A 15,178-nucleotide genomic window follows, 5' to 3' on the forward strand; every position below is an offset into this window, starting at 1 on the left:
TAGGAGTAATTTCTGTTTTCAGGAGCTCTGAAGGCGACAAATTAAATTCCTCCATCAAAACATGTTTCCTTCCCCCACTGCTCTTCCTACAACTTTTCAGAGCCCCATTGAGGCTGACTACTACATCAGGGACACTTTTTTTTACATGACATGAAACTAATCCAAAATACATACTTGTAAAGCAAGCAAGAATAAAAGCCATGTTTCTTCCTCAAGTTAAGGGACTTCAATATTATATTATACTTACATCAACTGAAAGCATGCATCACCAAAGTTCAAATGCAAACATTCAACACAATGCCAAGTATTATATGGAAAATCAGTTACTCATCACTTAGAAATGTGAATTAAACCTTTCACAGAAATAGCACTTACAAAAAACTCAAATGACTCCCTAGTTCACAAGTTTAATCAATTAAAAAAAAATTCAGATTAAGCAAATGATTAGGCATAAGTGAGTGGTGTTACCTCAGGCTGGCAGCTGGTCTCCAGTGGGACTCCAAAGGGCTCAATTTCAGACCCAGTGCTCTTGGATGGAGAAAGACAAGTCAAATGTCCATTGAGTTTGCTGATGATACTAAATGGAGAGGAGCTGTGGATTCCCTCAAGAGCAGAGAAGTCCTGCAGAGAGATCTGAACAGACTAAGGAGCTGGGAGGCAATGACCAGCTGCATGAAGCTTAACAAGGGCAAGAGCCACATTCACCACCTGGGACAGGACAGTCCTGATGACCTGTGAAACTTAGGGAATGAGAAGTTGGATAGCAGCCCTGCAGAAAGAGACCTGGAGGTCCCAGTTGATGGCAAATTATACTCAAATCAGCAGTGCCCTAGGAGGGGAAACCAGGAGGGTCAACCCCTGTCCTGGGGGGCATCAGGCACAGCATCGGCAGCCAGGCAAGGGAGGGGATTGTCCTGCTCTGCTCTGCACTGGGGCAGCCTCACCTCCAGTGCTGGGGGCAGTTTTGGGTGCCACAATATAAGGATATGAATCTGTTTGTGTGCCCAGAGCAGGGTGATCAAGGTGGTGAAAGGAGGACCCTGGATGAGACTAAGGGGTGACCTCAGTGCATTCTACAGGTTCCTCAAGGTGGGCAGCAGAGGGGCAGGCAATGAATTCTCTCTGGTGCCCAGTGACAGGACTCAAGGAAATGGAATGAATCTGCATCAGGGGAAGTTCAGATTGGACATGAGAGGATGGTTAGTCACTGGAACAGGCTTCCCAGGTAAGTGGTACAGCCCCAAGCCTCCCAGAGTTCAAGGAGCATCTGGACAATGCTCCTAGTGGTTCAGTGAGGAGCAGGGAGTTGGATTGAACCAACACTACAGGTCCCTTCCAACTTGAGATATTCTATGATTCTGTGAGTGTAAACTTAGGCCTTACTTTACAGAAAAGCACTTGAAAACTTGGATACTTTAATAACAATAAACTTAATCAGGCTTCTAACAAAAGAAACGCCTAACGAACTGTACAGTAACAATGGCAATTTTTAATAAAAAATATATTACACACAATTTTATTATTTTTCCATTAGCATTTCTAACCCAAAGTAGAAACTCAGATGTAACATCCTGAAGGCTCTCAGTCCTGTAGTGAAGTAGTGAAGTGCTGTAGTGATGCTTCTGCATCAGAGGAGACTTTAACTGATCTCAGTAACCAGTTTGTCGCCAGAAGGAGTGGATCAGGTCTCACTACTATGTCACAATAGCTTGCCTCTCTTCTCCTCTCTCCCTCCCCAAATCAGCATCCTGTAGGATCCATGAGCTGATTCCCACTCACTGTGCAGCCCACACAATCCCAGTTGCAGGTCATCTCCTTGGAGCAATGTGAACTCTTAGAAAAGAAGAAAAGCCAACGCAAAACCTCCCCTCGCTGACATGAGAACTAACCAGGCATCTCAGGAATCTGATGCAATACAAATTTAATACACCATATCAAGATTTGCATGTGTAAGATGCTGTGATACATACAGTACCTTGTACATGCCAAATCATGGCTACTTTGTGTTTCTGCATACCATTCTGATGAAATCTGGAAATAGTGAGTTTGGTTATTAGTCCTTTTACAGAGTTTCACATGCTCTAAATGCAATGTATACAAAACAATCATGCTTATACTTACCTCCCTGTGATTATGACTCACATTATCACTTTCCTAAAATGCTCATAAAAAACCAGTACCTTAATAAATGTATTCATCAGGATTGCACTGCATCCTAAATATTTTTCACTGGGAACCTCTTGGCTTTCTTTAACCACTGTTCCCAAACTGCAAGTTGTTCTATCAGGTCAAAAGTGCTGCTGGACACTAACCAGAATCACCTAGGCTTGAAGTGATAGTGAAATTGAGGACTTAAGGATAAACTTTGTATTCCAGCTAACAGAAAGCAACCTGGTCTCTAAGGCTGCAATGTAAGATGTAACCAGAAGTATGTAATCTATCACCATCTGTTGAAACCAGGTGGAGCAGTGTTCTTTATCTCTTCCATGCCCATCCCTCATAACTCTGGGGGGGATATCCTGTTAATGAGCCAGCTGTTAAAACCAGGTGGGGCAGTTTGCTTTATCTCTTCCAGGACCCATCCTCAGTCCAAGGAGATGCCTTCTGTTAATGGGCCATGGAGTCTCACTGCCTGACTGAAAATTACACCATCCCAGGCGTGAGATGCTCCACCCAGGGGGAGGAGCCAAGCATTCCTACCTAGATAAAAATCTGAGATTTGGAATACCTTTAGGTATTCCAAAATAGGAAAAAGGAGCCTTTTTCTACTGGATTTCCAGAGGAAGACCAGGCCCATCTACACCACAACTGGAAAATTACACCCTTCTACAGGACCAGGGCTTTAACAGAACCACTCTTGTCACTCCAGCAGGACTGCAGCCACCATTTAATCAGACTGCTACCAACACACTGACCAAGAGGGTGTTAGGTTGTATTCTGACTCTGTCAGTGTTGTTTTGTATCTCTGCATTTTTATTTTAATTTTCCTAGTAAAGAGCTGTTATTCCTATTCCCATATCTTTGCCTGAAAGCCCCTTAATTTCAAAATTATAATAATTCAGAGGAAGGGGGTTTACATTTTCCATTTCAGGAGAGGCTCCTGCCTTCTTAGCAGACACCTGTCTTTTCAAACCAAGACACCTGGGTTTACTGAAGAGATGGTCCTGCTCACTTTCCTTGTCCATCCTTGACACCCCAATTCCTGCTCCTTCTTAAAGCTGGAAATAAAGATTACATAACAGCCTCCTTATTGTTGAAACTGATGGATGAAAAGGCTTGAGAAGTTGTAAGTGGGGAGAGCAACAGAGTAGGAAAAGTGACCTTTCCTTGCTCGGTGGCTGCCCACAGCTACATTCTGTACAGTGTAGTTAAAAACAGAGCAAACAGTAACAAGAAATGGAACCCTCCTACATAATACTGCTTACTAGTAGTGAGTCATGATATGGAAAACACCAAAATTTAACAGGCATTTTGTAGAACCTGCAATTAGAACAAAAATACAGCACTTTTTACATCAAGTAGTTAATTACTCTGGCAGTCAGAGACTAGAGATAAACCCTAGTGTAATTTTACAGAATTCAGCTGATTTTTTAAATTAAACCAGACTAAATAATTTAAATCATAACTGTGACCAATTTTGCAAGTTTTCCCTTCCTATAGCATGTATGATAACAAGACATATTTGTGCATAACTTGAGGAATGAGAGGGGCTTCATGTAATTTTAATAAAAAATACAATGTTTCAAGTTACACTTGTGAGCATCAAAACGTAAGTGTACGGACATTAGACTGATCATTTTTTCCAAGGTAACTGTGTAAGGTTTCAAAAGCAGTTCATTGCTTTACAGCATTTTTGAAAAGAACATCCTTTCAAAGGAATATATGTCAACAAGAACAGGTAGGATGAATGCAATCGTGGAGACCACAGAGGACAAGGGAACAGCCACCTGAGCTACTGGAAAGGAGCACAGGCCTTGGGTTCAAACCTCAAACAAAAGTTCCTCTTTCCCCACAGAAAGCAGATTTATGTACTATGGCAGACACAATGCAGAGGATCTAAAAGCATATTTTTGTCCTTAGTATGAGCCCTCTTTGAAGGGCTCTGACACATCTTGGTTGGCAGCATCGTACTGAGCAATGAAATGTTTGAGTTCTTCAATGCATCGCTCACCTATTTCATGCAAATTCTGCCTCAGGGCAAACTGAATGGACTTCTCTAATGATGGATCTTTATCAATTAGCATCTTCACTACCATGCCAAAGGTTTCACAGTCTTGTCTGTAGACCTAGAAACAACACATTTTAGAAAATTATTAAATGCCAAAGTCTTTACATTAGCACATTATTTACATTAACCCTTATTGAGTTAGATCCAAACGTAACAAAGGATATTGGATTTAACTTGAATTTCAGCTGTAAAACTTACTGACCATTTCCTCTCTTCTGACCAGTGCTAATAAAAATGTAACTAGCTCAGCACTATCTGGATACCAAAAATAACTTTTATAAGGTGAAATACCATAATAGAGAAATGCAGTTCCCCTTGCAGCAATATTTAATAGATAACAGTAAAGCAAAGTACAAATGCTAAACCAGATTTTCTTTTCATTTCAATATATTTAAAATTAAACTGCGAAATGTCTAGCAATCTCAATCCTCATACAAAGCACCAACAATTTCATTTGTAATCCTTCCTAATACTTCAAATATAAGATGTGTTTAAATAATTTCACCAAATTTTGTTTGTTTATTGGATATCTGTTTCTTATAGAACTCCTTGACAAAGAAGACTTTAGTTAGTTGGGATGCCTTTAATCACTAAGGATTAAAGAAGTCCTGGCAGTGGTTTACCTGAATCCATCTCCCACAACGAATGGAGAGTTTGCAAGCTAGTCATGCACCACATTTGAGGTGAACTAACTTTTCATTATCTCTGCAATTGTTTTGCAGCAACAAACATAAGCACATACATAAATTAAAATATATAAACGCATGCATAATAAACATATGCATAAATTGAATACTCTTATGCAATTTCCAAAGCAAGTCAGTGACATTTCAAATTTTTTTCCAAATTCCAGCTAAGTTTATTCATCTGAACACTCAGCAAAAAAGGATCTTCTCAAAGTCTTCCAACTGCCAGATGCAACTCATTTTCAAACCTCTTAGGCCAATTTCCATTTAGAAAATACATTAGCTTTTTGACTGAAGATAAATAAGTTTTCTATCTCCATACATCTTTTTTTGAGGAAAAAAAGCTAAAATGTTGATATTCTTCCACGTATGATTATCTTTTGGTATTGTCTGCTTGTCTTAGAACTTGTTTTTCACAGACATGTGCAACCCTTTCCTTTCACACTTATCTGTATTGTGGACAGAAATGATACAACTGTATGTAAGTAATTCCCCTTTACTAAAAACAAAATAAAAAACCAAACAAGGCACACCCATCCCTCCCCCAGTGAAAACCCACCCTAAGAACCCATTCATAAGGACCAGTCTGAGGTCAGCTCAAGCATCTTCATGTCAGAAAAACAGCAAAAAGCCCCAACATTCTGTACAAAACTAAACTATTCTTAGAAAAACAATGATTATCATGATACCTTTAATGAAGATATTTCTTAAATGCTTAATAGCATAGTCTAGGAAAACAGTTTAAGATCAGACCCACTTTTCAAACACCGTTTGGCAAATAAAAGAGAACCTTTTGGAAGGGACTAAATTTCAGTGGAGAGTAACAAGTCATAAAGAAGAGTGTAGCCCAAACCAAATTTAAGCCAAACATTTTTAAGTGTGGAAATGCACATGGCATTTTTTTCAGAGAGGGGTTTGTTTCCTGCTTTGTAGTTCTTTGGTAGTAAAATAACAGCACAAATTCCAGACTCTCAGAGCTCATGCTCCACAGCAAGTAAAACATGGTACTTTGTAAAAACTTCAAATGGAGGAAATCTGTGTTACTTTTTTCTCTCTTCCCAAAGGAAAAGCTCAAAAAGAGCTGCACAGGGAGGCACCCAAAGCTACAACTGAAGGAAATGCTCTACTTTTCATGGGTCTGCAAACTAAAGGCAAATAGTGCTACCTGCTACTTCTCCCACACACCACAAAGAACTAGCCCAGATGAAATTCTGTGACTCTTAGAATATAAATACTAGCTTGAGCTAAGCACATTTTTCTTCCAAATTTTCACAAAAGAAGACTTGGAAGAGAATCAAGAGAGCCCTTGTCATTCACTGAATCCAAAAAGTCACTTTGCTGTCACAACAATCTGGAAACTAAACACCTTCACCAAAGAAATGAACATTTTCAATATTTTGTGACAAAAGACTTTTAAAAAATAGAATTTACCTAAACTGGGGGAAGAGGGCAAAGGTGGAGCAGGAAGGCACTTTTAACAACAGAAAACAAAGGAAACAGCTCAGCTCCTCTAACAATAATTGAGCAATTTTCTCTCAACAAGCTTTCTGCCCCAGCTGCTAATTCTGATCCTGGTACAATCTGCCTCCATCACAATTGTGCTAATAAATCTATTTGTATAGCTGCAAAGTAAATTGCATCACTGAGATGTTCCCTTTTAAAATTTCTTCTCCCCCCAACCCCATTAATGTGATTCAGTGATTCAATTCTAAAACCAGATGCATCAGCACAACTGAAAGAACTGTGAGCCATGGTCTTAAAGTGAAAACTTCACAAAATAGTTTCTTTCTGAAGTCAAGGCACAACTACCAACTTTCAGAGATATCTTACTTTGCTTTACAGAAGGAAATGGCAATTATCAATTACAAGAATATCAATACTGAATATGTTAATTAATTACAGCTTAATGGTACAATCAATGACTTGAAAAAAAATTACTTTCAGTGTTTTGTGAAAGCACTGAAAGCTCTTGAAAGAAGAGGGAACAGTGGCATGACATTAATATCTATCTTTAGAGAGAATAAAAGGAGGCTATTCTGACAAATAAGATGAGAATGTGATGCTTTGTGATGCTTGAGGAAGAAAGAAAACTGCAGAAAAGATTCCAACCATGCAGAAAGAGCTCTCTGTTGGAGAAAAATACTGGAAGAACTCGTGATCCACAACATATGAAAATAACCCTATCTTTAAAATTCCAGCTGATACTGATTTTGAGCTCAGACCATAGAAAGCTCATCTGTAAACATCTGGAACTAAAACCTGAAAATGATTGCATGTGTGGAGAAAGAAGAAATAACAGTTTTAAAATGAAAAACAAGAAAAGGAATGATACCAATGACATGATTATTCTGTCTGACATATAAATCAGATAATCCTGAAAACAGCTAGAGCCACAGGGCTCTCATTTACCATGGCCCTAGCACACATTCATTCTCTGACCTAAGCTACAGCACCAGCATAATGGAAAGAGCGTGTAAAACTTTACTAAGTAGATGAAGAAAAAGTAGAAACAGCTGTTCTACTTCCAAATATGTAAATACAATATTAAATACACACACTGTATATATCTATATCTGCATATATATAGATATATGCACTCTTGCTTCTCCTATGCATGGCAAGTATTTAAGCTGAATTCAAGTTCTTTGAAGTGTTTTCCAAAATCAGCACATCTGGCATCTGTGAGGTCACGGGATCACATATATGCATGCTTTTATATTATTCTCATGGCATTTTAGAATGTTACATGATAAGGGCATGGAGGCTCTGGCTGAGATCAGCCCTTTGCTGTGCCATTCTCTGTGTAAGTACTTGATGCAAATATAAAGTTGTGATGCACCTGCAATATCTTAGTGAGCACACCTCATTTATTTGAGAAAGTTAGACCAAAATTTACACTTAGAGCTGTTTAAATATAGCTAAAAGACATTTACTTCCAGACCTAGTTAGAGCAATGAAGATGTCAGTTGCCCAGGTTGGAGGCAATCAAGCCCTAGAACTCTGCAGGCAGAATGAAACTTTTGAGAACTCCCTCATCTACATCTATGCCAAGTTTTCACAGTGAGCTTCAAAGTGCCATCAACAGTGTCTTGAATTACAATGTATGACATTGACATGTAAAAAATTACGGATATCAAACACTCTGTTCTTCCAGCTCAGCTGTGGAATGTTAACAACCTCTGAACAGGAAGAAAGAGGGGCAGAAGCAAGCACATGGGGACTGCTCATGTCTTTGACTGCTATATCCCTCTTTCAATGATAATCTAAAAGTGGTCTTGGCTTAAACTGAAGGATGAATGGCTTTGCTGATGGGTGACATTACACATGGCCAGGGACAACATGCCTACTACTCACTGACAGTCCATATAATTTTCTGACTAGCACAGCACTATGGTTTTCTTCAAAACTGTTCCAGAGCCGCACACACACTTTGTGCAAAAGAGCTGTTGGACAATATAAACAGTAATGACAATGCAAATTAGAACTTAGGATGCCCTTCCCTGCAAATAACTACAGGCTACAAGAATCATGAGAGCAATCTTGATCTCAAAATCTTGCATACCTGGCCAGCTTTATTTCAACAGCAAGACCAAACAATGGTATTCAAAGGGGATGAGGACAAGCCTTATTTCAACCCATGCACCCAGTTTCCCTAGCTTAGCTCTACAGTCTGTGCAAAGAAGTTTTAACTTCTCAAGGTGACTCAGAACAGCTAAAACCACAGTATCTATTCTAAATAGGCTTTTAGGAAAAGGGAAACAAAAGAGAAATTCTCTGATAATTGGAATGACTCTCTGGAAGACTGGTCCCACCAGGATACAAAAGTTAGCCTCTGCATCTTACATGTCCACAGCTTCTAGAAAGTAGAACTGAGTAGCAAATGGGAAATGCAAATTTCTCCTGATTTAGAAGGGACTCAAATGAATCTCCACTTCTCATTTCTGGGAGAACTGTTCTAATGGATGTGCTTTATTTTATATGCAGGTATTAAAACACTTTCCTCTCCAAATACGGTTTTGAATGAATATGACAGTGTGGCACTGTTATTGAGTGCTCTTGGATTCATGCACACATGAAAACCTCTTCCATAGAATTCATCCAGAGACTTGCACCTGCCAGGCTTGAGCAGCCATATGCAGGAGATGGGCAAACTCCAGTGCAGAAGGGGGTATTTCTGCTCACAGAGACAAGCAGGACCAGCAAACATGATAAAGACCACATCCATTAGGTGGATATGATGATTTAGCAGGCAAAATTGATGCCGTTATTTAATCTGTAATTTCCAACTTCTTGATCTTTTTCCTTACAACCTTTCCTGGGGTTTTTTTTGGAGTATTTTTAGCATTCCATACATTTCAAGATTGATGTAACACTCTCTCGCCTCCACCAGAACTCCTTCAGAGCGGCACGACGCAAGTCTAGACTCTGTGAGCAGCTCTGCACCATATGTACACAGCCCACCATCAGTGCCTGTGAGTCAGTACTCATCTTCCAGATGCCTGCTCTCAGCTCCTCATCCAAAGGCCAAAGACCCCCCAAGGCTCTGTTACCACAGGGGAAGGAGCCAGGGCTGTGGCTCAGAAACCACGTTAAATAGCCTGCAACCCTTAGATATTAACTCACTTTGAGAAGACCCAACATGCCCAGCAATCACAATTTTGCATCTGTGATTCATGCAAGTACACATTTCATATATTATCTTCCAGAAGACAGAAGCTTGTCAGTTACTAAGAGCATATTTCCAACAGGTATCAAACACTCCATGCAAGGAGGAAAGAAGCAACCTGCTCACAGGTAGTTGTTTGATTTCTCACTGAAAGGCAGAGCATCAACATGCAGAGCACAAGAACAGCACCAGTTTGAAAGCCATACCGTGTCCATTCCAGACACTCCATGAGCAAACTGCTGGAAATTTCCCTCACTTCAATGATGCCCCAGGCCCCCCCCACACCAGACAGAGATAACAGCTTTTGTTCCCTCACCTAAACTATGATAGCTGGTTTGGTATAGCCCTCTGGTGGTATAAACCAGCTTCTTATTTCCCCTCCTAAGCAGACCTAAAATAAGTCTGACAAACCAGTCTTCTATTAACCAAGCCACGTCTGTGCCAGGTTTTCCTGAGAACAGACTATGAGGTATAATTTTTCTTCTACTTCTAACTAAAAACAATACTGAATTTTTTGTAATGTAGACCTAACTCTAACCTGATTGAATATGCAGTCAAATTTGCATTTTAATTGTGTATGTAAGCTTAAGCAAACTGGGAAACTACTAAACATTGAATTGCCCCTATCACAGCTTTTTCTTTGTCAATGGCATCTTTTAAAAGTAATTATTACCTCTTCCCAAATCCCTTCTTTTTCATTTATTTATGTGTTATCTTGGAATTTTTTTTCAACCACGTAAATTAGATTTCATTAACTTACCCCAAATTTACTCTTCCCAACTACAATAAGTTAATCCACTACTAAAAGAGTACACAGACATTCTCATCACTGCAGTGGCAATGTAATTGTACTGTTATGTTTATGAGTACAAAATATAAGTTTATAGCTCCACAGTGCAAAGAATGCTCAGAAATGTCATTAAACCACTTGCAGACAATTTTCATGATCAAGACATTTAAAACTGATTTTCAACCAAAATGAACTAATTTTTATGGTTACAAAAAACTAAATTAACATAGAACAAATTCAATGCTTGGTTATGATAGTACACAGTTTACAGTGGCATACAATGTTTAACATATCAAGAAGTGCACTCTATTCCTTTCTTAAAAACACACTAACAATTTTGCCCTGTATCCATGAAATATTTTCTACACCCATTAATCAATGTGTTTATAGACCAATTAGATACTCATTGAAATGCAAACTGGGGGAAACAAGTTATTTAATCTATTATGCAATAATGAACAATTTCATGTCAATTTGCTTCTTACTGAAGATATGCAAATTATTAAAGTTATTTGCACTTAAATGCAATTCTGTCTCCTTTTCCAATGAAACTTTCAAGTTCCTTTTTCGGAACTTCAATAGATTTAATCAACTTTCAGAAATAACCCACCATTTTTGGCATCTAAATATCTGACTGAAAAGTCTCCTGGAAGTCCCTTGTGTGGAAGAGATGTTGATAGAGCCTTCACTCTAAAAGAGATAGGGATTCAGATTTGAGCTCCACTTTGTCCTCAAGGACCAGTATTGGCAATACATGGGGGCAGCAGGTGAGCAGGGAGGGTGCTGGGAGCTGGAGTGTTTCTGTTCAGCTGGTTTGCAGCACTTCACTTCCAGGTCACAGCATCACTCATCCCTTTCACTAACCTAATCTGATAGAGGACATGCAGTCTGAAACAATGCCACCACACAAGGCTTTCTCTTCATTTAAAAGCAGAATTCTACTATGAAAAGTGCTCTGTAAAACTGAGGGGTGGGTGTCTGTCAACAGTGACCAACTCTGCTGAGTTTACAAATACATTTTCAAAGGTGAAAATCTTCAAGAGTTGGCTTGGGTCCTGAGACACAACCCTGGTCTTTTACACACACTGGGCAGAATAATTGACCTGTGTGAATCCAGCTTTTGTATGACACTGTTGAGGAGACCTAAAGAATAATGTAATTAAAAAGCAATAAAATGTCAAGTCCCTCAGCAAGTGCAGTGCCTGCTTACAGCTGTGGTTACCCAAGGACAAATTTGTAGAGCAAGGCTGTTATGATTCAGAACAATCATAGCAAAAGTTGGTGCTATTTAGAAAAGAGAGTCTTCATTTATGAAAGCTTACAAATTCCAAGTAGTTACTCATTGCTTTAAAAGTACTACAAGTTTTCCACAAGGAGTAAGAATTTAAATATATTGCTAGGAAATCCATGTGTTTACTATTTTTTAATACTATGGTGGAGGACTTGACACAAATGTTTAAATGAACAAGAACTGGTACACAACAGAAATGTACATGATTATACACTTCATTTAATGTTACATTTTGGCAAGAACAAGTGTATTATTACTTCTTCAAGAAATGTCTTGCTTAGTCAAGCAGAAGTAGCTCCCATGTGGGAGAGCAAGGACTATTATATTACATGGTTTTACTGGAGATTATTCTTCACTAAACCAATCAGACCACATAATAACAGCATTTTAACACCAACTACAGGCCCTTGGAGACCAGTTTGTGTGTGGCCTCGATTTCATAGGCTTCTTTACAACAGATGTGTTGGATGAGGGTAGAGTTACTTCATATATTAACTTGTGTGTTCCTTAGGTAAAACAGCAGTACAAGTTTAAATTCTGCCTCTTCTTATAGAAAGTGTGTGCCTTGTGCAAGGAGATGATAAATATGAAATTTAAAAAAACCCATTGCAATTACAATTGATCAGTTTCTAAATCTCACTGGAAGGACTGATGATCTCTTGAAGATGTGTCAATGCAGCTCATGTTTAAGAATACCCAGCTGTATGCTTAAGAATGCCATGGTACAAACAACTGTGCAGCCACGTTCAAAAGTTGTAAAAGGGTAACTATTTATATATCTAATAATTTCTCTTTGTTCTATAATAATAGTCAAAAACACAGAAACTCTATTTTTGTAGGAGCATAAATGAAAACAAAATCCTAAAAACTCTCCTCTCCAACAGATGCTAGGAAACTTCCATTAGTTGAAATACACCAGTTTAGGATTAAACAGGAAATAATCAGCTTTATGCCAAAGGAAGGGCCTCACCCTACAACTTTTTATTTATAAAATACTGAATTGATGGAAAGCCACTTCCTAAATCTGATCCACAGTAAAGTTATTGCTCCATCCAAAACAGGAAGGGTGAAGTTTATCTGCAAAAGACTCTAGGCTAATTGTCTTGTTAAAAATGCTTTAAATAATTTTCAGTTATGTCCACTGACCATAAAGGAAAGTGATATTCATTTAAGCTTCAGCAGAATGGGCTGTATATTAACAGCAACAATAAAATGACAAACCAATCTTTCTTGTCATAAAACCAGACAAATATTTTGTATGAAATGTACAGTAGTTCAAAATCCACACAGATTGACTGTGTTGAAGTCAAGATCAAGAATTATGCATTTGATTTTACCCAAACTGACTTGCGATGACTTAGTTTTCCCTCAAGAAAAGTCATCCCACTTTCAATTTCAACAAATATCCTCAGCTACAAATATTCTCAGGTTCAACAACATTCTGCCTAAAGTGGGCTCATTTTTGTTAATGGGCAAGGTAGCATTTTACCCAGAGGTGTGGATTGCCTGTATTTTCTCCAATTGCACATGAAAATAAGCAGTAATAAAAAACAAACAAACAAAACAAAAATAAAACCCCACAACAACCCCTTCTTTCCAATTAAGAGCAACTCTGAGCAGATTAGTAGCACAATTAACTGGCACAGCATTGCTAATACAAATTCAAAGCTGGTGGATCTATGAGTTTAAGAACCAGTCCTCACAAGTGAAGATTTCCTCCCCATCACTATAAAAAGAGCAACTTGAATTTTTTCTTTAATGGTTAAAAAAATGCTAAAGCAAGTATGAAATTGCATGCCAAAGGGTAGGTTTTTTTCATCACATATGCAGCATAAAGAAAATACTACACAAACCAAGTAAACTACTGTATGTAATGGGCAGCTTCTCAGAATAGAAAAGCAACAGCTGCAAGAAGAAAAACAATTACTTCGATTACCAACATTTTATGGCTTAGTTTATGTTAAACCTTACTGCTTCTGAAGGTTTTGAATTACTTCACACATTATATTAGCCTCACAAATCAGTTTTATTAGTGCCTCAATAATGAATCAAATTTTTTTCAAGTCCAAGTCACTGTCCTGCCTTTACCCTTGAAATAGACACTCATCATTTAAGTACTCATTTCAAATCTAAAACAAAATAAACAAAAAAGAAAATTATTTTGGAATACTTCTCTAACCTTTTCTTAGCTTGAGGATAGATAGATTTTTCCACATGCAGCTGTGTCAGCTGAAAAGGCTACTCCCCCTTCCCAGCTGTCACTGTCCCTATGCCAGAAACCACCACCCCACTTGTTTGTGTGAGCCAGTAATATCCAGGACTACTCCTAAAATGAATTCTTAGGCAAAACCAGTCTGATTAGGTCACATGCTAGGACATCAGTTGGGCTGCAGGGAGGAATCACCTGTCCTGGGTGAGAAAGTGATGAGCAGCTACGGATGACATCTAAAGAGGACATTTATCTATAGCTTTACACTAGTGCATCCACCTTGAGCTCATCTGGAAACACTCAAGGAACTGCCCCCTAACCCAGACAGACAAAGCATAGAGGATCTGTATTTAAATGTTTGCATATCTTAGTATGCAACTTCAGTCAAACACAAAATATATACAGAAACAGAACGTGAAGCTGGCACAATAGCTGGGGCTGGAGTAGGTCAGAGAACCTGTATGATGAAGCCTCATTCCTTATTGTAAATATGTTCATTCCTTCTGTGTTTTTAGCATTCAACACACAAACTCTCTCCTTCTAAATCTGTTTCCACAATTTGAGTTATTTTCACATCAATGTGGGAGCAGAAATCTGATCCAAAAATTGGTAAGTCAGAAAGCATGTCTCTCCCTAAAGAGAAAGCCACAAGGAGTAGAGATTGTTTTTTATGGTTAGTAAATCATATGTCTTAGGGCAGATATTACCAACTGTGGTTCCAAGGGAATGTAGTACAAGTTCTGCACTTACTGAGTGGATGTACCACTGACTGCATCCCATGGCACTTAGTTATTCCATGCATCCCATGGAATTAGTTATTCGACAAATTTGGGTTACAGTCATAAGTAATACTTAAGAATCACAGCAATTAGCTGGCTCAAAAGAGCTTGGATGGAAATCACTTGCCTTTTTCATTGGGAAAAACAAGCCCATTTTGTACTTAAAAACATCTTCTAAGAACACTGGCTCTCTACAGTCTCTTTTCAAGCTTTTCTTAATGAGATAGTTACGCAATGCTGCAGCATTTCAGCACAAGAACTGTTACCTATCAAACTCATTCAAGGAATGTCTTGTGCCCTATTCAATCCAGTGTCACTGAACATTTTCCAGAAGTTGTCTGATGGGGTGGGTGAATTGACAGAGGACAGACTGGGAGCAAACTTGGCAAGATACACGAACATACTCGTGACTTTTTTGAAGTGCTTGCTTGTCTTCGGATTCTGGCATACACTGAAAAGCTTTGATTCTTTTTGAGTCTGGCTTCAATCTGTTCTTATAAAAAAAAAGAAGAAATTGGGATCATCAAAT

The 15,178-nt window shown here is 38.6% G+C and overlaps 1 protein-coding gene across 2 annotated transcripts in view; it reads right to left on the reverse strand.

The window, feature by feature from the left end:
• Positions 1-1,469: 1,469 nt before the first annotated feature.
• Positions 1,470-15,178, reverse strand: part of PPHLN1 (periphilin 1) — a 63,871-nt gene continuing 50,162 nt past the window's right edge. For both annotated transcript variants that reach the window (XM_071423584.1, XM_071423583.1), the window contains exon 10: positions 1,470-4,286. In XM_071423584.1, coding sequence (XP_071279685.1) covers positions 4,077-4,286 — 210 coding nt within the window. In that variant the 3' untranslated portion in view covers positions 1,470-4,076. The remainder of the gene's footprint in view (positions 4,287-15,178) is intronic.

This window comes from Agelaius tricolor, unplaced genomic scaffold (genome assembly GCF_023055355.1).
Source record: "Agelaius tricolor isolate 1412-34295 unplaced genomic scaffold, bAgeTri1.0.p SCAF_3, whole genome shotgun sequence".
Lineage (NCBI taxonomy): Eukaryota > Metazoa > Chordata > Aves > Passeriformes > Icteridae > Agelaius > Agelaius tricolor.